The sequence below is a fragment of the Eubalaena glacialis genome, unplaced genomic scaffold (assembly GCF_028564815.1).
Source record: "Eubalaena glacialis isolate mEubGla1 unplaced genomic scaffold, mEubGla1.1.hap2.+ XY H_4, whole genome shotgun sequence".
NCBI classification, from domain to species: Eukaryota; Metazoa; Chordata; class Mammalia; order Artiodactyla; family Balaenidae; genus Eubalaena; species Eubalaena glacialis.
The window spans coordinates 561,025-583,710 of NW_026871158.1; the positions used below are offsets into that span (position 1 = coordinate 561,025).

The 22,686-nt window shown below is 42.7% G+C and overlaps 1 protein-coding gene across 1 annotated transcript in view; it reads right to left on the reverse strand.

The window, feature by feature from the left end:
* Positions 1-1,408: 1,408 nt before the first annotated feature.
* Positions 1,409-22,686, reverse strand: part of LOC133083034 (protein WWC3-like) — a 172,852-nt gene continuing 151,574 nt past the window's right edge. Inside the window, exons 21-25 of the mRNA XM_061179696.1 lie at positions 7,423-7,587; positions 5,266-5,358; positions 3,245-3,472; positions 2,981-3,108; positions 1,409-1,560 (exon numbers count right to left, since the gene is read on the reverse strand). Of these exons, the coding sequence (XP_061035679.1) occupies positions 1,494-1,560; positions 2,981-3,108; positions 3,245-3,472; positions 5,266-5,358; positions 7,423-7,587 (681 nt within the window). The 3' untranslated portion in view covers positions 1,409-1,493. The remainder of the gene's footprint in view (positions 1,561-2,980; positions 3,109-3,244; positions 3,473-5,265; positions 5,359-7,422; positions 7,588-22,686) is intronic.

Here is a 22,686-nt window from a genome sequence, read left to right on the forward strand (position 1 = left end):
ATGATAACTGTGAATAGCATAAAGTTTTCAGTCTTAGTACTACTTACAAACTCTATTGTCCATATTATGTGGAATGCCAATGAAAGGCTTTCACAAAATAATTTTTAACTCAATTTAAAAGAAAGGCAGGTTATACTAGGGAAGAGGCTTCAGACTAATGAGACCATGATTAACAGATATTTTCAACGGAAAAGAGGGAGAAGAAAGTTACAGGAAGAGTTGTATTTTCTTTCTTTCACATTTTGTGACTGATCTTGTTTACTCATCCAAAGCTTCATGAAGAAGAGTGCATTTTAAATATAGTAAGTATATATAAGGCAAAATATTTATATCACTTGGCAATTCAAAAGAATAGTTGTATCCTTTTATTGAATAAAAATATTTTTCCTCATGAGCTAGTTCTAAGATTTCTTAAGAAATGTTGGGAAGACTCCAGTATGGGGCGGGGGCCCTCTGATCGAAAGCACACGCTCTCCTGTGAGTGACTCGCCGGGTACTTGGAGTTCCCACGGAAGCTGGCTTCCTCAAAAAAGCGCCTTCAAAGGTTATCGTGTCCATGCCGTGCCTGCTCTATCCATCAGCGGATCCAGTGACTCAGTGAAAACGCACCTTCCTTCTTCTCTTTTCACTTTCCTGCAGGGCAGAGCAGCAGAGCAGAAGCTCCACCACTGCCCTCCTTGTCAGTCAGGATCAGATGGGGCGGACTGAAAAGGCAGGCAGGGCTGCCGTGGCCGGGTGAGGGCGGGCTGTGCGGCTGCCGCTGCCGGGGGCTCCGTGACCGGCCTCAGACCCGGGGTGGGCACGGAAAGGTGCACGGAAACCAGGGGCTATGGGTGCCCAGCCCGCGAGGAAGACCGAGCTCCGCAACGCGCACCCCGCACTGACTTAGGACTGAGCCCCTAAGGTGGCATCTTAACAGAACACAAAGGGTGCCAAAGTGTACAATATACATGATAAATGCACACAGGAGAAACGGGGCGAGTGACGAGTTCAGCACATAGTGTTTGCATTTCCGATGTCAGACACAAAACCGGCCCCAAAGTTCCATTCTACCGCATGACAAATACTGAAGAACAAAATTTCAGTCTTAAAATACATCTTAAAGTCAGTATTTTCCTTCAAGGAAAAAAAAAGTACTATAAATAAATTACAATACAGTGAATTTGCCTGAACTCACTTCGTTTCTGTCTTCCAGCCTTTAAGTCAAATAAAACAGCGTAAAAACTGTACACTCTTAACATGATAATTGATCTCTTATAAAATAACCTGTCTTCAGAGATGTCAATTTCACAACAAGGAAAAACCAAGCCCTGTTGCCGTCACTATTATAAAATATATATGCATAGATATATGTGTTTTGTTTTTATTTATTTTTTACAAAATGTGTATATTAATAGCTTTGCACAAATATTTTAAAGACAAATTTAGCTAGTCTAAGAACTTCATGAAAATAAAACAGGCAGATAAATACTTCATGTGTACAAAGCACTACATCAAACATCGTCGGCGGGCAGAGGAGGTACGTTAATCCTTGGTCTTGTAAAAAATGCTATCTTCTCCCTGCGATTGGAAAGAATTACAGGTTAGAGGCTGATAGAAATGCAGTGAAAGGTGGCAAGAGGCTCTGCCATCAATGACAGCTTTTCTTACTCAGAGAACACATTGAATTTCAATCCCCAGGAGCACATCTGTATACAGATTCTCTGAAGTTTCTTGCCCCGGCCCCCTCTCTAAATTGTAATAGAAGTTACAAAGCCCCATGAGGGCAAGGGTTTGTCTCCAGTGCCTAGAACAGTGCCTGGTATACGCAGATGCTCAGCAAATAGTTCTTTATGAATAAATGAAAATCTCTACAAGGACTTCTAGATCATAGTTGAAGGAAGACAGCTATAGTGTTTTATACTCTTTTATGATGGGGAGGTAAAAATTCAGGGTATAAAAAAATTAAGACTAGAGGTCAGGCACATATTATTTAGCCCTAAAAAGGAACACTGCACTGATTCATGCTACAACATTGATGAACCTTAAAAATACTATCCTAAGTGAAAGCAGCCAAACACAAAAGACCACATACTGTATGACTTTTCTTATATGAAAGGTCCAGAACAGGCAAACCCATAGAGATGGAAAGGAGAATGGTGGCTGCCAGGAGCTGACGAGAGGTTGGCATGGGGAGTGACTGCTTAACGGGGGTACAGGGTTTCCTTTTGGGGTGATGGAAATGTTCTGGAACTGAATAGAGATTGTGACTGTACTAAATGCCATGGAATTGTTCACTTTAAAATGGTTAATCTTATGCTTCGTGAATTTCACCTCAATTTTTTAAAAAAGCCAGACACAAAAGAAAATAGATTAACTGGGTGATTTTCCTCATATAAAAAATAAAAACAGGGAAAGCTAATCTACGCTATTCAAATTCAAGATGGTGGTTATTCTGGTGTGGGAAATCTGGGGGTGCTGATAACATTTGATTCTTGCCATGTAGGGTTTATGACAATTCACTGAAATACTTCATATATAGGACGATATGCACGCTTTCCTGTATGTCTATTATGCTTCAATCAAAAGTTAACTAAAAAGGCAAAGGTGATACACATATGTATCTATATGTAGATCACTGTGCTGCTTACAAGGGCAAACATTTGGAAAGAAGCAGGGTATAAAATAGGTAAATTATATCTGTTAGATGAGACATTACAGCCAAAAAAGATAACAGATGATGTGGCAACATGGGGTATTTTAATTTAAAAAGAGCTAAATGCAAACTCGAACCCACACTGTGATTACAAGCAGCATGAAAAAAACAGTGTTTAGAAAAAAAGATCGGAAGAAAATGTGCACAATGCTAATAGCAGGGGAGATTCCTGCTTTGTCCTCGACTTCCTTGTGGGTCTTTCTCAATACTTACTTTACTCTTTATAATGACAAAGGTATGACAGTAAAAAGCAAGCGGGAGAGTGAGGCCTGGGCTTCTCCCCACCTGAACGCCTGCACTTGGATGGGCTCTTTGAGGTTCTGCCCGCGCAGCTGGCACACCCCTTTGGAGGCCTTCTTCAGCATCTGCTCAGCTGCCTGTTCTTGATGGAAGTCAAGTTGGGTCTGTCTCGTCTGGAACAGCAACGCGGGGTGAACCAGACGGGTTTGCTTCCAGTTTTAAGGAAGAGCGATGGAAGCTCCGGGCACCGGGAGGGGAGAAATGCCCGCCCGCCCGCCCCCTCCCCCCGCTGGCGGGCCGGGGCCTCACCTGCCTCTCGGCCTCCCGCAGCAGGCTCCGGAAGCGCTCGTCGCGCAGCAGCCAGGCCGGGGGCCCGGCGTGGCCGCGGAGCTGGGCGTCCTCCAGGCGCTGGCGCAGCTCGCGCAGGGCGCACAGCTCCTCGTTCAGCTGCCGCTGCCGCGTCCGCGACGCCTGGAGGTCCAGCTCCAGGTCCCGGGACGTGCGCGCCGCCAGCGCCGCCCGGGAGGACCTGCAGGGCTGCGAGACCGCGGCCGTGAGCGCGCCCACCCCGCCCGCGCCCTGCCTGCAGCTTCTTCCCCGAGTGACCGACCCCACTGGAGGGAGACACCCGCAGCGTGGCCCGACGCCAACACAACACGCACGTGGGCGACACGGGTTCAAACGTCCACTCCGGTAACGAGCCAGTGACAGCAAACTGTCCGCTGTAAGGACGACCTAGGCTTTGGCTAAAGCGCAGAGAAACAGACCCTCTCACACGGGGCAGGAGGGCATCATCTTTCTCAAGTGCTACTTGACAGTATAAGCAAGAGCCACAAAATGTGTGTTTTCTTTGGTTCTGAAATTTCATTTGACTTGCATCTGAAAGGCACAGCTGATGTGCAAAAGGTTTATGACAGAAAAAATCCTCCATACCTAACAAGAGAAAAGTGATCAAATACATTATAAGGCCAGCAGAAAACGCAGCTATTGTAAAAAGATGAACAATATACCGATGTGCCAAAATCTTAATGATCTACTGTATAACGGGAAAAAAGCACGTTATAAACCACGTTGAGGGCTTTCTGGTTAAACACACACAAGCTGTCAAAAACGTTCCTCCCCAGGGAATTCCCTGGTAGTCCAGTGGTTAGGCCTCCCCGCTTCCAATGCTGGGGTGCAAGTTCCATCCTTGGTCAGAGAACTAAGACTGCAAGCCGCGCAGCGAGGCCAAACAACAACAACAACAACAACAAAACGTTCCTCCCCATATAAGCCTGAAGTAAGCAAGTCTCCTGTTTTCAAGAAGGTTCTAAGGCGAGAATAGAATTTTGTACACGGAGCTGAGAGCAGTACTTCCCACCCCATGGCAAACAACGCTGGGGAAGGCAGTTAGTGCAGCAAAATCACACATCCACGAGCCTATCAGCGTTGTTGGGAGGACTGAGTAACTGTATGCGTTTTACACACCCGTAACACTATTGTGCACATATGCAGAAGTTAAATGCAAATGTAAGTGACTTAATAAACACGAACTCATTTAAAAGCTCCGCTGAATTCATAGCAGAGCTCACTGGTTCCCAACCAGGGGTGACTTGGGCCCTCAGGGGACATTTTTGGTTGTCACAACTGGGGGAGGGGGTGATACTGGCAACTAGTGGGTCAAGGCCAGGGATGCAGCTCAACAGCCCACAGTGCACAGGACAGCCCCCAACAAAGACAGACCTAGGCCAAAATGCCAACAGCATGGCTGCTGAGAAATACTTTTGTTGCTGAGTAATGTGTTTTCTTATCATTCTCAGTCAGCGGCTACTCTAAATACAACCACCACAAGGAGATCTGGGAATTTTTTTTCTTTCAAAGAATTCTTGCCCGGGCAAGTCAGGGAACCACTACCTTACAAATTAAAAGTGGCAAAACTGTGTGAAGTGGCGTGATGTGGAGAAAAAATTCGGTGTATATAAAGGAAAACTGTAGAACAGTCCTATGTAGGCGAATGCTCCACGTTGAAAGACTCAAATTTTCTAAACTGTATATACTCCCTTGTCAAAAAAGAGAGAAGAATCTCTTATACAGAATGGCTGTTTATTAATTTATTATATTTTAAAATGTAAAGATCATGTATTATCTTAGATTATGACATTATCTTAGGAAATTAACAAATATGGGTAACATATTGACATGATATACACTTTTTAAAATTATACCTAAGTAAACAAGGAAATAAACGTATCACCTTTCAATTAATCTTACCTAAAATATTACGTCTGCAGGTTTGTAGAAATAACTCCCAGCGTACATATAGACGGCACATTAGTCTACGTGGCACATACCTGCTTATAGCGAAGGGTTCGTCTTTGCAAAGTGTTTCGGACAAAGGGGGACTTCCGGGGCAGCGCTGAACTGTCGCTGTCACTACGATAAAGCTACACCAAAAAGATTGAGGTTCAGAAACATTTCCTCAAGAATTCAACATTCATTCTCTGTGTACTCTGAACTGGATTATTTTGTTTCTCGTGCAGGTACTCAAACAGTTATGACGTTTAGAGCTTTTACCAAGACTTTGGGTTTCGCTTACAAGAAAACCCTACACGAGAGTTTCAAGCCAAACAAAGACAAACCAAATAAGCAGAGCAACCCCCAGCCCCACCCCTCCTGCAGGTCCATCAACCGAACCAGCTGAGGTTTTCCAGGCTAATCGAGCAACACAATTTCAGTCCTATCAATGCCAACTGCCACTTGATACGGTGTGACGCTCATGAAAACCCGCACTCTCCTCGGCGCTTTTCACTTTTTATCAATCATTCTCATTTGCTGTGTTTCTAGCTTTGGCAAGAGCTGGGAAGACTGGCGTTCCAGAAAAGAGCCTCGTTCCTGGCAGGAGGACAAGCCCACACCACTAACACCCACCCTGCCCATCAAGGGAAAAGGCCTGGCTTTAAAGAGAAAAATAAATAATGCCGACTTCACGGGAGCCGAGACGTTACGTATTTCATTTGGCGGCAGGTTTTCATTTCAGGATCAACGTATATCTGTGTGAAAGCAAAGTCCTGGCCTTCACGGCCTTCCTTTCCATGCCAATGAACCCCAGATATCAGGAAATGTCGCAGCCCTGCACTTACATGCCTCCCAATCATCACAAACATATAATATAAACACAAAGAGGCCTCTAGAAGCATCGCCGGCCAGTGCGTGCCTTCGAGCAGGGCGCAAAGCCCAGTGCAGGGGCTGGAGGCCTGTCTCTGGGGAGGTGAAGGGCTCCCTCCGTCACCACCCTGTTCTCAGCAAGCAGGCTGGAGGCTGCTCCCAGGGGCTCGGCAGGAGTCTAGGATAAGGAAGGGTGGCCTTCGATCAGGCACCTCCACCCGCGTGATGAAGCATCAGGCCCCACAGGGCTGCAGCCTGATGGGGCGGGAGTGCCCCGCCTGACCCTGGGCTGCCCGGGGCAGCGCGACCGGGGCACCTCACCGCGTGGGGAGAGGAGCTGCAGGCCTCGCAGACGTGGCCACCCGGGCCCCAGCCCCTGTTGCTCCCTCCTGTGAGTAAAGGCTTCCCTCCCCAAGAAAGGTGGGCTCCCTGCTCAGCTCCTGGGCAGTGACCTGTAAGTCCCTAGAACGTTCCAAGTGTCTCTGTTTACCTGGGGACCTTGGCCCGGCCACACAGTCTCTGCTGACAATGTGAGGGGGGCCCTGGGCCACCCGCTTGGCCCTGGAGACGAAGGTCAGCCACGCCGGCCACCAGCTGTGCCTCGTGACGACCCCCACAAAACCCCTGGGCACCAAGCCTCGGGTGAACGCCCCTGGTCGGCTGTGCTCCCGGCACGCTGCCACTGCTCCGAGAGGTGAGAGCTCCCGCACAAATCCGCTGCGGGAGAAGGGCTGGAAGCTCCGCCCGGTCTCTCCGGAGTGCTGCCCGTCGCCTCTTCCCTCTGCGCGTCCGTCTGCACCCCTTCCCTGCGGCGCACCATCATCGTGGCTACGACGGCTTTTCTGAGTTCCGTGAGTCCTAGCCAATTTCTGAGCCTGAGGGTGGGCCTGGGGACCCCTCAGTGTCTCCCACGGAGGCCTGAGGGTCTGCCTCTCTCATATGATCAAACTCTGGCTTTGCCCTAATGCAGCGGCTCCTTGGCAGCCCCTTCAAGGGAAGATGCTTTCTCCAACGAGCCCCGTTAGAGGAGCGGGAGGGTCAAAGCTCTCCTCGAGCCAAACGGCGCCGCCAGTCTGCTGCGTCGTGAGCACTTACCCTCGACAGCGCCTCGTCTCTGCTAGTCCGTGCCGTCACTGTCACACGGCCACGGCCGGCCAACCTCCAACCTGCTGTCCTGTCTCCACGGACCACAGCAGGTGGGGTCTCCCCCTCCACCTGTCTCAGAGTTCTCAACCCTGCGTGCAGGTGAGGACCAGCCGGGAGCTCCAACCCTCTGCTGCCCAGCCCCGCCCGCGACCGATGAAGAATCCTTCCAGGCAGGTGGCAAAGGACTCCCAACTTACTCTGTAGACGTACTGGCTTCGTGCTCCGGGCGAGAAAGTCTGGGAACGCACAAGGGTGCTGCTCCGCGAGAAGGGCGAGCCGCGGGCCCTGCGGCCGGGCCTCTCCTTCGGCAGACTCGCCACCTCTTCCGGGAAGAGATCTTCTGTGTTGGTTTCCTTATCAACCTAGATAGTAATTTACTGTTTACCACGACTCTTTCTAGAACACAAGCATTGAATTAGTGTAGTCACCAAACAACCTTGCCATTTCCACTGGAGGTCTAAGTGGCATTTCACATTTAAGGAGTCTAAACTCCTGAATTTCTGTACTCTACCAAAAGTTTTTCATTTGTTCACGCAAAAAATCTTAGTGTCATCCTGGACTCCTGTCTTTCTCTCACACTCCATTATCTAGACCAAGAGAAACTGTGTTGGCTCAATTTTCAGAATTACAAGTATTCTGCACATGCATGAACCTAGAGCATATTAGGCTTAGTGAAATAAGTCACACAGAGAAAGACAAATGCTGTACGATTTCACTTATATGTGGAATCTAAAAAAACAAAATAAATGAACAAACATAAGAAAACAGCAGCAGAGTCATAAATCCAGAGACCAAACAGGGGATTGTCAGAGGGGAGACAGGTGATGGGAGGAAAGAAATAGGTGAGGGAGATTAAGAGGTACAAACTTACAATCACAAAACAAATGAATCATAGGTATGAATATACCGGGTGGGGAACAGAGCCAATACCTGTGCACTATCTTTGTGTCGTGACAGATGTTAACTCGACTTACTGTGGAGATCATTCTGACATGTATAGAAGTATGTTGTATAACAGGAACTAACAAAAGGTTGTAGGTCAGTTATATTTCAAAAACCAACAAGCTCACTGAAAACAGACAAGATCTGTGGTTACCAGAGGTGGGGATTGGGGGAGGGGGAATTCAATGAAGGCAGTCAAAAGGTACTAACTTCCAGTTACAAGATAAACAACTACTAAGCATGTATGTACAGCATGATAAATATAATGAACACTGCTGTATGTTATATATGAAAGTTGTCAAGAGAGTAAATTCTAAGAGTTTTCATTACAGGAAAAATACTTTTTTCTATTTCTGTTATTTTGTATCTATGTGAGATGATGGATGGTCACTAAACTTACTCTGGTATCATTCTAACATGTATGTAAATCCAACCATTATGATGTATACTTTAAACCTACGCAGTGTATATGTCAATTATATCTCAATAAAATGAAGAGAGAAAAAATTAGGCGTTTTTTGACCCCTTGTCACCAACCTTTCATCCAAGTCACCATAATCTCCTACTCAGCACATTTGTGCTATACACTTCTCACTGCCCTGCCTGATTCCATGCCTACCCTTCTCTTGAATCAATTCTTAGTGCAATTATGGAGATCCCAGTAAAACTGAAGTACAACCACGTCACCCCTGGGCTCAAAACTACTCCTCAATTTCCTACCCCTTTCAGAAAAAAACAAGAGTCCTGAGTGGACCCTACATAATTTGGTCCCTTCACTAACTCTGCTCTCAGCTGTGACAACTGCTTCTGCTCATCGCCCCAGCCCATGCTCCTTGCTATTCTCTCACCGTATTAGGCCTTCCACCTGTGTGCCTCAGTACATGCTCTTCCCCAGCTCCTGCACTTCCTTCCTTAAGGTCTCTACTCAAAACTCACCTTCTCAGAGATGCCTTAAAATGACCACCATCCCTAAAAATCTAAACCCTGATGATATTATTTGTTCGTTAGCCTCTCTGTTAAAATGCTTTCTTAAAACAGGGTGATTTTGGGAAAATGGTGAACTAGGAAGCTCTAAGTCCTTGTTTCTTCATGGAAACATCAAAAAACACTCAACTATACCTCAAAACAAAACAAAACCATACACTGCTGAAATAGACTTATAGGAGCTCTGCAAACAATCGCAGTCTTTAGTAAGCAAATGAATGAAGAAAAATGATAAAATATTCAAAATGAAAAAATATTCAAGTGGTAGGAAATTTTACAGCATTTTTTTTTTTTACTAGCCCTTGACCATGGTCTTTTAACTTAGAGGAGACAGCAGCCTAGTTCCCAATTCCCTCCCTTAAACTAGAAAAAGTAGGGTAGACCTTACTTGTAACATTTTAACATGTTAGGGAGCTAAAGGTTTGGACTAGTTTTGCCTAACTTGACTCTCAGGTGCAGGAGAAGCAGCATGGCCCATCTTAGTCGTAGAAAAGGATCAGAAGCAGCAGGCGGTACTCCTGAAAGCTGCTGCTGGACTGACCTACTGGTACAAACATACAATAGACCACAAAAAGCCCTAGAATAAGCTGGGTACAGACAATCTGGGAAATTGAGTGTTCAAAAAATTGAGCCATTTATATAGGGGAATTGAGAAAGCAGAAAGCAGGGTCAGTCAGCACACACTGAAGGAAAGACTCAACACACACTGAAGGAAAAAACTGGGGAGGTCATAAGCTTTCACTTCAAGGTGATGTCTAGGCTCACAGTCTGCAAAATCTGGGAAAAGTGCCTGTTTTTTCAAATGTACAATTTTCAACAACGACCAAAAAAAAATCACAAGGCATAGAAACATGGAAAGATGGCCCATTCAAAGGAAGCAAATAAATCAACAGAAATCATCTCAAAGCAAGCACAGACAACAAATCTACAATTTCAAATAACTGTATTAGATATGTCCAAAGAGCAAAAGGAAAAAAACATGCACAAAAAATAAGGAAATCAGGAAACAATATATGAATAAAATAATAATGATGATAATGAGTAAACGATATAAATTACTTTTTAAAAAAGCAAAGCTGGAGGTGAAAAAAATACAATAAGTGAATGAAGAAATTCACTAAAGAGGTAAAATGACATATTTAACTAGATATAAAAATAACAGGCAAACTGGAAGACAGGACAGTTGAAAATAAGGAATCCAGCAAACAAAGAAAGAAGATTGAAGGAAAGTGAACACAGCCTACAGGATTTATAGGACACTGTGTCAGTGGACCATTATGGGATCCTTATAAGGAGAAAAGAGAAAGTAGTGGAAAGATTTTTTTGAAGACATGGGAAGACTTTCCACATTTGATGAAATAGACGTTTATATAAATACAAGAAGCTTAACAACTACAAGTAGGGTAAACTCAGGGTGACCCACAACAAGACACATTATTATCAAACTGAACAAAGATAATGATGTAACACTGAAAGCAGCAAGACAGAAATGTCTGGACACATTTAAGGAAACCACAGTCAGATGATAAGCAGAAGCGTGGAGGACACAGGCAATAAGAAAAGTTGTCTGAGGACGTTTCTTTCCTAGGACTGTGCTTGCTTTGATTCCTGTTACCGGCATATACAGCTGCCTTTAAACGTCTTAATATAACTAAAGTCTCACCCTGGTTCTTTTCTGGACCGTATTTTCTGTTATATTCATCTGCCTATAACCTCTTATTCCTGGCTGACAGCAGGACTGCAGACCCCCTGCAGCTCTAACATACTGTGGCACCAGCCCTGATATATGTGGCCTCAAAGCTGATATCCAAACTATACCATTAGTGGTGTGAGTCTGGCAAGACAAGAACCAGCCCTTAGGGTAGTCCCCAGATAAGCCAGAACACTGTAAGCAGGTTCCACTCATTACCTTCGCCTGAGAGAAGAAACGGGAACTGGCATTTTCTTCCCAAACACGCTGTGCTACACCGGAAAGGGTCTGGGATAAAGGTGAGCAAAATGGCATGAAATTTCCTTGTTTTGAATGCAGCTTTTCTTGATTAGACATGTACTTGGTTCTTAATTCATTTCTAAAGTTCTTATAAACTATTTTGATCAAATATTATATATTTGATGTTTCCATGGGGGAAGAGAGCCTAGAGTTCCCTCGTCTGCCATCTTGTTGATTTCTCACTCTGAGGATCATTATCAGTAGCTCTGGTACACGACTGAAGTGAAGTTGGTATCAATTCAAATTAGGTTGTTATAACTTCAGGATCTTATATGCAATCCCCATGATAACCACACACACACAAAAACCTATCAGATATACATAAAGGGAAATGAGACGGGATACGAAACACGTCAAACAAACAAAAAAATCAACTAAATGTAAAAGAAGGAGGAAATGGAGGAAATGATGGGCAAAAAAACCTGTAAGATACAGAGAAAACAAGTAACAACATAGCAACAGAAAGCGTCCTTGTAAGAAATTACTTTAAATGTAAAGAGACTAAACTCCCCAAAGACATGCACTGACAGAACGGATAACACAAAAACCAACAACATATTGTTCAGGAGACCCATTTTTGATCTAAAGACACAGATACCTTGAAAGTAAAAGAAAAAATATTCTGTGGAAATGGTAACCAGAAGAGAGAAGGGGGACTATACAAGCCAAAAACCATTACAAAATACAAAGATTCATATATATGTAAATTTAATATTGACATATTGATGAAAAGTCTATTGATAAAAATGTCAATTCCTCATAAAAATTTAACAATTATAAATACATTTGAACCAAACATAAGAGCTCTATAATATGTGAAGCAAACATTGATATGAGGTTTGCTATGGATTTTCAATACATGGACTTTAATATGTTGAGGGATTTTATTTCTACTTAAGTACTTGAGTGTTTTGACCATGATGGTGGTCAAATCATTTCTTCTTCATTGTGTTAGTTTGCCACAGATGCACTTAAAAAGTACCACAGCGTCTGCTCTTACATTTTCGGGTAGATTGCCTATTTCCTCTTCATTTATTTGGTCTTGTAGGTTTTTACCTTGCTCCTTCATCTGTGACGTATTTTTTTGCCGTCTCTTTTTTTTTTTTTTAATGAGTGGGATTGTGTTCCTGTCTCACTGGTTGTTTGGCCTGAGGCTTCCAACACTGGAGTTTGTAGGCTATTGGGTAGAGCTGTCTTGGTGCTGAGATGAGGACCTCCATGAGACCTCACTCCGATGAATATTCCCTGGGGTCTGAGGTTCTCTGTTGGCAGGAATGTAAATTGATACAACCACTATGGAGAACAATATGGAGGTTCCTTAAAAAACTAAAAATAGAACTACCCTACGACCCAGCAATCCCACTACTGGGCACATACCGTGAGAAAACCGTAATTCAAAAAGAGTCATGTACCACAATGTTCACTGCAGCTCTACTTACAATAGCCAGGACACAGAAACAACCTAAGTGTCCATCGACAGCCGAATGGACAAAGCAGATGTGGCACGTATATACAGTGGAATATTACTCAGCCATAAAAAGAAAGGAAATTGAGTTATTTGTAGTGAGGTGGATGGACCTAGAGTCTGTCATACAGAGTGAAGTAAGTCAGAAAGAGAAAAACAAATACCCGTATGCTAACACATATATATGGAATCTAAAAAAAAAAGGCTCTGAAGAACCTAGGGGCAGGACCGGAATAAAGACGCAGACGTAGAGAATGGACTTGAGGACACGGGGAGGGGGAAGGGTAAGCTGGGACGAAGTGAGAGAGTGGCATGGACTTATACACACTACCAAATGTAAAAGAGAGAGCTAGTGGGAAGCAGCCGCATAGCACAGGGAGATCAGCTCGGTGCTTTGTGACCAACTAGAGGGGTGGAGTAGAGAGGGTGGGAGGGAGACGCAAGAGGGAGGGGATATGGGGATATACGTATACATATAGCTGATTCACTTTGTTATACAGCAGAAGCTAACCCAACAATGTAAAGCAATTATACTCCAATAAAGATCTATTAAAAAAAAATACCACAGACTAGGGAGATTAAACAACAGAAAAGTATTTTTTCACAATTATGGAAGCTCAAGTCCTACGTCAGGAGGGTTGTCAGCAGGGTTGATTTCTATTTTATTTATGTCTGGTTTAATCATTATTTCCTTCCTTCTGCTAGTTCTCATTTATTTGCTCCTCTTTCCTAGTTTCTTAAGTTGCAAGGTTTTGGTTTGTTGATTTGAGATATTGCTTCCTTTTTAAGGTAAGAGTTTATAGCCATTAATTTCCCTCTCAGTACATAGGAGGAAACCTTGCCACAACGTGGCAATGATGTTCTAGATACGACACCAAAAGCACAGGCCACAAAAGTAAAAAGGGCACAGTCAACAGACCTCAAAGACAACCCACTGAATGGGAGAAAATATACCCAAACCATGTATCCAGTAAAGAATTAATAACCAAAGTATCTGAAGAACTCCTACAAGTCAAAAACAAACAAATCTGATTTTAAAACTGGCAAAGAACTTAAAGAAGATATGCAAATAGCCATTAAGCTACATGAAAATATGATCACACTATGAATCCCTAGGGAAATAAAAAGCAAATCCACAGTGAATACTACTTTACATCCATTAGGATAATTCTTGTGAAAGAAACAGAAAACAACAAGTTTTGGCCAAGACTGGGAGAAAATGGAACTTCAAGGGCACTGCTCACAGGAATGCAAAATTGTGCAGCCACTGTAGAAGAAAATATGATGGATTCTTAAAAAATTTACTGTTGCCATATGATGAACCATTTCTATCTCTAGGTATATACCCAAAAGAAATGAAAGCAGGGACTGAAACAGATACTTGTATAACAATTTTCTAGCAACATTATTCATGATAGCCAAAAGATGGATGCAACTCAAGTGTATATCGACAGATGAATGTATAAACAAAATGTGCCACATATGTACAGAGGAATACTGTTCAGCCTTAAAAAGAAAGGAAATTCTGATGCAACCAACATGGATGAACGCTGAAGACATATGCTAAGTGAAATAATTCAGACACAAAATGATAAACATTGTATGACTGCATTTATACGAGGTAGCCAAACTAGGCAATCTCATAGAAACGGAAAGTGGAACAGTGTTTACTAAGACGTGGTTTGGGAAGAATTGGGAGTTGCTATTCAATGGGTACAGAGTTTCAGTTTGAGATGATGGAAAAGTTCTGGAAATGTAATGGCAATGACTGTACAACATTATGAACGTACTTAATGCCACTAAATTATACACCTAAAAGGGTTAAATAGGTAACTTTTATGTTATATATTTGCCACAATAAAAAACTTATCAAAGCTTTAAAAGCTCAAAAAAATCAGTATTGTACTTTACTGATTTATTTGGTCTATTGCATGCGTGCTCTTGAAAGCAGGGCTGTTTCTTTTCTGTGCTGTTGCGTGTGCAATCGGTGGTACATAACAGGTGTTCAATAAATACTTGAGGAAAGAATAAATTTGGAGAGTAGGTACTGGTATCTACAAAAATTAAACTATATATATTGTCCCTGCTATCAATAAATGTATGATCCATTGAGCAGATCAGTTACACGCATTAAATACCTAAAGAATTCCAAAGAAACATGAAAACAGTATGTAACAGTGTAGTATTGACTGTAATATGTAAATACTCATGGAATTCAGGATGAATTACTACGGGAAAATCATCATGAAGAAAATCTGAGTAATGTGGGACATAAAAGGAAAAAGAATGCAGTCTGAAATGGCATAGAGTGGGCACAAAGCAAATTTTTAAAAATTCAGGAGAAAATTTTCAAGTGGCACCAAAAAGACTAGGGGGTTGGGGGAAAGCCATGAAAAGGCTATCAGATCTATTTAGCTGATAGCAGGTCTGAAAGTTAGGATAAAGTACCTAGGATTGCACTGATGAGTCAGAAAAAAGATACAGCATCCTAAGCAAAGTGATGACCTAAGGAAAAGATGTTTAAGGGAATCAATCTGAGGCTGAAATGAAAAATAAACTAATGTGGGTGGAAAATAACGGCAATTTATGCAAAAAGTTCCCATAATGATCCGTTAAAGATATACTGAAGCCTACGGATCCTCTCCCCAAGAAAAAAAATCCATATACTTTGGCATGTGATTATCAGGTTGAGGACCTTAGACCTAGGCTAAAGAATTGGCTGTGAAAACAGAATGGCATGATTAAATCTAGGAGTTTACAATAAAGTAATGTAAAGAAAACTTAAAATCAGACACTTTTACCATGGATCCATTCACATAAATCAAATAGGACTAAAATTGACCGATATTTTGATTTTTAGATCTATAAACTGTTTTCTCTCTAGGGACATGGTTTACAAGGACTGCTTCAGGATTTTTAGCCAAGACTAAAATTCACAACTTCATGTTTTCTTTTAAAAGCATAAAACTAGCATCAAAATAAATGACAGTGTTGGATTATGATACAGAGGAGAGGAAAACAAAGGTGTGATTCCAAACTTGTTAACAAAAAATTTACTTTTAAAAATTAAGGGGGACGATCTCCCCACAAGACACTTATTAACTACAAGGGAAAAATATTAATTTTATTGCGGAGAAACGTTGACAGACATCATTTTAACAACATGAATAAAGCTGACTTCTTTAGCAGTATAGCAAATTCACCAACATGTGTCTCCTGATAGTATACATATGACTCAATGTCACTTCTAGATATTTCTGCCAAAAACACGAACCTGAATCTAATGAGGAAAAATCAGACAAAGCCACATGGAGGGACATCCTACAAAATAATGGGCCTGAATTTGTCAACCATGTTAAGGTCATAAAAGACAAAAATGTTCCAGAATAATGAAGATAAAGGGACTTGAGAGGTAAAAGCAAAGCATAAACCTTTATTGGAACCTTGATAAAAAATTTTTTCTTTTTCTTTAAACAATATTTGTGTTTCAATTGGTTAAATTTAAATATGTCTATAGATTTGATAATAGTAATAATTAGTTAATTTTCTGATTTCGATTACTATGGTAATGAGGCAGAATCATTGTTTTCAGGAAAACACACTGAAGAATTTGACTGGAAAAGGGTATGATATCTATAATGTATTCTCAAACAAATCAGAAGAGAAATTATATCATGTTAAGTAAATGGAACACTTGATTGTTAACTGGATCCCAAATAAACAACAAAAGAAACAAACCAAAATGCAACTAAATAATAAACAAAGAGGACTTCAAAGGAAATACCTAACTTTTAAAAAATACTTATGAAGCTGTGGACTAAGAATGCCACCTGCCATATCAGTGAACAACAGCCATCAGCCACTACAGCTGCCCCCAATGCTGAGCCCTGAGGGAACTCAAGATAAAAACAGGAAGCCCACCATCAAGCCCTCAGCCACTAGAGCCGCCCCCAATGGTGCACCCAGAGGGGACTCAGGATGGGAAAGAACATGATTCTGACCCTAGATAGCTAAGGTGCATATCAAAGGAATGCTTTCAGTGAGTCCAGACTCTTGTATCTTCCCATACGTAGAAAAGTGCTAAATTCATTCACTTGAGATGTCTGGTTTTCTAAAATTAACTTGCAGGAGTGGTGGAGGCAAGTCCTTGAACTGTGCAACCATCCCTATTCGGAAACCCACTCATTTTAATGAAAGCTTGCTCTGCTGGGAACGCGAATAAGTTCTGAGCATTGTGGTGGTCTTACACTACCAGAGGGAAAACCCAAGACACGTAAAAGGAGCTAAAACGACTTTAGGGCAAAACCCCGGAGGAGTTAGACTCACAAGCAGCACACTGGCCCACCCCACAATTTCAATGGAAAATTTTATCCCCAACAAATTCAACTTTAAAATGGGAAACAGATACTCTCAAACAGAGAAACACGGAGTGTCAGAAAGCCAGCCTCCACACTAACACTCTAGCCAGATTCACGTACAATACAAGGACCAACCGAATTAGGGAAATTAGAGTAAGAGATCTCAACCTTAAATGGCCAAATTGGGTCTGTTTTGACATTTGAAAACTAAGTTTTTTTTTTTGCATATGCAGCTAGAGAAAGGTCAAACAGAAATGGAATGCTTATTTCAATTGGTATTTAGACGCTTCTAAAAGGGGAAATGATAAAGTGACTTCTTCACAAAAAATCAACAAAAGGTTGCTCAAAATGATACTAGAATTTTTAAAAGCCACTAGCGTTAACCTTGTCTCTCACTCTGTTCCTTCTTTATATCCTCCTTTATCCGAAGTGCCTAACCCAGACGCGCTCTCTCTCTCTCTTCCACCAACCCATCCTCCTGCTGCTTCCCCTTCCCCAGGAAAGGAAGACATAAGATCAGAAGTACTCATAGCTCCCTTGAAGGAGAAACCTATTACAGGAAGAGGTGAACTGTACTCTGTGCTTACATACACATCCGGGACCCGAGCAGAACTTAGTTTTACCTAAGGACTTTCTCGAATGTAGTCAAGATCCATTGGGATTTGCTAAGGAATTTGAGCTAATCGTCCAAACCTGTTAAGCCCAGGTTTTCAGATTTATATCAATTAATACAGCTATTAGTTTCTAAAAGTCAAACAAAGGAATAAATAGAGAAAGCAGGATGGAGAGACCCCCTTAACAAATTTTGATTTATACAGCCCACAGGCTCAAGGTGAATGCAAGGAGTTAGCTCATAAATTACTCAGAATTATCACAGAGCTTTTTCCAAAAACTGCTGACTGGTCAAAGATTCAGCAACGTAAACAAACACGAGATGAACCAATCCTGGATTACTATGCGAGGTTCAAGGAAACTTTTAAACAATATTCCGGCATGACACCTGAATCATTCTTTAACCACCAAGATGATTCTTTGCTTAACTCCATCTTTTTAGACGGTCTAGATGAGGAATCGCCTACTCTAAACGACATGATTTAGGCATGTTAATCATTTAGACATGATTTGTCTGTATCACATACAAATGCCCTTGTCATGTTGGCTGACCAACTTTTCAAAAGTATTAAAAAGAAAAAGATGCCTCTATAAAAATTATGAACATTCAGTTGCAACAATTAAATAATCAATGTCAGTCTAAAGTTAACCCAACCCTATTCAATCCACGACTGGTAAATTCTGAAATTTGCTTTTACTGAAAAAAAACCGGGTCATTACTGGGGAAACTGCAAGAAAAGAAAAGAGAGACCTAGAAGGGAAACCAGATATTGACTGTAATTTCAAGTTAAACAAGAGTAAGGCTGATCTGAGGGAACATGGGGAGTCTTTCCCCTTCTCCTCTCTAACACTCTGGCAGAAACATAAACGATTATATGACGAGAAAACAATTAAAGCGGTAATAGATACAGGGGCTACCTTTTACATTTTGAGCCCTATCAAAATTAAAGGCTCTCTCTCTCTCTCTAATACCTCGGTACAGATGGTAGGGGTTTCTAATGCAAATATTAAGACCCTTAAATCATTACCTTTAGAATTATACTTAGGAGAACTTAAACGAAGGCACTCCTTTTTCCTAGTAGAAAATACCCCTATGCACCTGATAGGTATAGATTTATTAGAAACTTATGATGCTCATATTTCTTCTACTGTTAAGGGAGAAATGGTTTTAGCCCTAGAAGATTACTCAGATTTCTTCATCATATAACGTTTGTGACTGACAGTGATGCTGAACAAGAAAAACTGCCAGGCTTAGTACCTGAAGAATTGGGGTCACTTGATCCTACTGACATAGGGAAAATACATTCTGCAGCAGCCATTAAAATTACCACAGACCTAAATAAACCCCTGTCCAATATTAGTCAATACCTATCGAGGAGGGAAACACAGAAGAAATAGAACTTTTGGTATCAGCTTACATTAAGAAAGGGCTTATTGTGCCTTACACTAGCCCTTGTGACACTCCCATTCTGCCAGTTAAAAATCTAATGGCAAGAGTTAGAGATTTGTACGAGATTTGAGATCTATCAGTGCTATCATCTTCCCTGCCATTCTGTAGTGCCAAATACCCATACCTTACTGTCCTATGTCCCTAAAATAGTGACTTCTTTACTGTGAAAGATTTCTGCAGTGCATTCTTTAGTATCCCTGTACATCCTGATGACCAATATCTTTTTGCCTTTGCTTGGAATGCACAATAATATACATGGACTATGATGCCACAGGGCTACACTGAAAGCCCCACTTACTTTTCCCAGAAATTAAAAGTGGACTTACAGGGGAGACCTTCAAGATGGCGGAGGAGTAAGACGCGGAGATCACCTTCCTCCGCCCAAATACATCAGAAATACATCTACCTGTGGAACAACTCCTACAGAACACCTACTGAACGCTGGCAGAAGACCTCAGACCTCCCAAAAGGCAAGACACTCCCCACGTACCTGGGCAGGGCAAAAGAAAAAAGAAACAACAGAGACAAAAGAATAGGGACGGGACCTGCACCAGTGGGAGGGAGCTGTGAAGGAGGAAAGGTTTACACACACTAGGAAGACCCTTCGCTGGCGGAGATGGGGGTGGGCAGTGGGGTGAAGCTTCGGAGCCACGGAGGAGAGCGCAGTAATAGGGGTGCAAAGGGCAAAGCGGAGAGATTCCCGCACAGAGGATGGGTGCCGACCAGCACTCACCAGCCGGAGACGCCTGCTCACCCACCGGGGCCGGTGGGGGCTGGGAGCTGAGGCCCAGGCTTTGGAGGGCAGGTCCCAGGGAGAGGACTGGGGTTGGCTGCGTGAACACAGCCTGAAGGGGGATAATGCACCACAGCTAGCCGGGAGGGAGTCTGGGAAAAAGTCTGGAACTGCATAAGAGGCAAGAGACCATTGTTTCGGGGTGCGCGAGGAGAGGGGATTCAGAGCACCGCCTAAATGAGCTCCAGAGATGGGCGTGAGCTGCGGCTGTCAGTGAGGACACCAGAGACAGGTATGAGACGCTAAGGCTGCTGCTGCAGCCACCAAGGAGCCTGTGTGTAAGCACAGGTCACTATCCACACCTCCCCTCCCGGGAGCCTGTGCAGCCCGCCACTGCCAGGGTCCCGTGATCCAGGGACAACTTCCCTGGGAGAACACACGGCACACCTCAGGCTGGTGCAACGTCACGCTGGCTTCTGCGGCTGCAGGCTCCCCCCACATCCCATAGCCCTCCTTCTCCCCGGCCTGAGTGAGCCAGAGCCCCCGAATCAGCTGCTCCTTTAACCCTGTCCTGTCTGAGCGAAGAACAGATGTCCTCAGGCGACCTACACGCAGAGGCGGGGCCAAATCCAAAGCTGAACCCCAGGAGCTGTGTGAACAAAGACGAGAAGGGAAATCTCTCCCAGCAGCCTCAGGAGCAGAGGATTAAATCTCCACAATCAACTTGATGTACCTTGCATCTCTGGAATACTGAATAGACAACGAATCATCCCAAATTTGAGGTGGTGGACTTTGGGGTTTGCTTTCTGCACCTAATTTCTTTCTGGTTTTATGTTTATCTTAGTTTAGTACTTAAAGTTTATTATCATTGGTAGATTTATTTATTTGGTTGCTCTCGTCTTTCTTTTTTTTAATATATATATATATATATATTTTTTCTTTTCCTTTTTCTCTTTTTCTGAGTGTGTATGTGTATGCTTCTTGGTGTGATTTTCTCTGTATAGCTTTGCTTTTACCATTTGTCCTAGGGTTCTCTCTGTCCATTTTTTAGTATAGGTTTTAGCACTTGCTATCATCGGTGGATGTGTTATTTGGTTTGGTTGTGCTTTTCTTTCTTTCTTTTTATTTTTCTCTGTTTAATTACTTTCTAATTTTTTAAATTTTCAATAATTTTTTTGATTTTAATAACTTTATTTTCCATCCCTCACTCCTCCCTCCTCCCTCCTCCCTCCTCCCTCTCCCTCTCCCTCCCTCTCTCTCTCTCTCTCCTTCTTTTCTCCTGAGCTGTGTGGCTGACAGGGTCTTGGTGCTCCGGCCGCGTGTCAGGCCTGTGCCTCAGAGGTGGGAGAGCCGAGTTCAGGACATTGGTCCACCACAGACCTCCCGGCTCCATGTAATATCAAACGGCGAAAGCTCTCCCAGAGATCTCCATCTCAACGCCAAGACGCAGCTCCACTCAGTGACCAGCAAGCTACAGTGCTGGACACCCCATGCCAAACAACTACCAAGACAGGAACACAACCCCACCCATTAGCAGAGAGGTTGCCTAAAATCATACCAAGTTCACAGACAACCCAAAACACACTAGCAGACATGGCACAGCCCACCATAAAGACAAGATCCAGCCTCATCCACCAGAACACAGGCACTAGTCCCCTCCACCAGGAAGCCTACACAACCCACTGAACCAACCTTATCTACTGGGGGCAGACACGAAAAGCAACAGGAACTACGAACCTGCAGCCTGCGAAAAGGAAACCCCAAACACAGTAAGTTAAGCAAAATAAGAAGACAGAGAAACACACAGCAGATGAAGGAGCAAAGTAAAAACCCACCAGACCAAACAAATGAAGAGGAAATAGGCAGTCTACCTGAAAAAAATCAGAGTAATGATAGTAAACATGATCCAAATTCTTGGAAATAGAATGGAGAAAATACTAGAAACGTTTAACAAGGACCTAGAAGAACTAAAGAGCAAACAAAGATGAACAACACAATAAATGCAATTTAAAATTCTCTAGAAGGAGTCAATAGCACAATAACTGAGGCAGAAGAACGGATAAGTGACCTGGATGATAAAATAGTGGAAGTAACTACTGCAGAGCAGAATAAAGAAAAAAGAATGAAAAGAATTGAGGACAGTCTCAGAGACCTCTGGGCAAAAATCAAACGCACCAACATTCGAATTATAGGGGTCTCAGAAGAAGAAGAGTAAAAGAAAGGGTCTGAGAAACTATTTGAAGAGATTACAGTTGAAAACTTCCTTAACATGGGAAAGGAAATAGTCAACCAAGTCCAGGAAGCGCAGAGAGTTCCATACAGGATAAACCCAAGGAGAAACATGCCATGACACATATTAATCAAACTATCAGAAATTGAATACAAAGAAAAAATATTAAAAGCAGCAAGGGTAAAATAACAAAATACATACAAGGGAATCCCCATAAAGTTAACAGCTGATCTTTCAGCAGAAACTCTGCAAGCCAGAAGGGAGAGGCAAGGCATATTTAAAGTGATGAAAGGGAAAAACCTACAACCAAGATTACTCTACCCAGCACGGATCTCATTCAGATTCGACAGAGAAATTAAAACTTTACAGACAAGCAAAAGCTAAGAGAATTCAGCACCACCAAACCAGGTTTACAACAAATGCTAAAGGAACTTCTCTAGGCAGAAAACACAAGAAAAGAAAAAGACCTACAATAACAAACCCAAAACAATTAAGAAAATGGAAATAGGAACGAACATACATATTGATAACGACCTTAAATGTAAATGGATTAAATGCTCCAACCAAAAAACACAGACTGCCTGAATGGATACAAAAACAGGACCCGTATATATGCTGTCTACAAGAGACCCACTTCAGAGCTAGGGACACATACAGACTGAAAGCGAGGGGATGGAAAAAGATATTCCATGTAAAT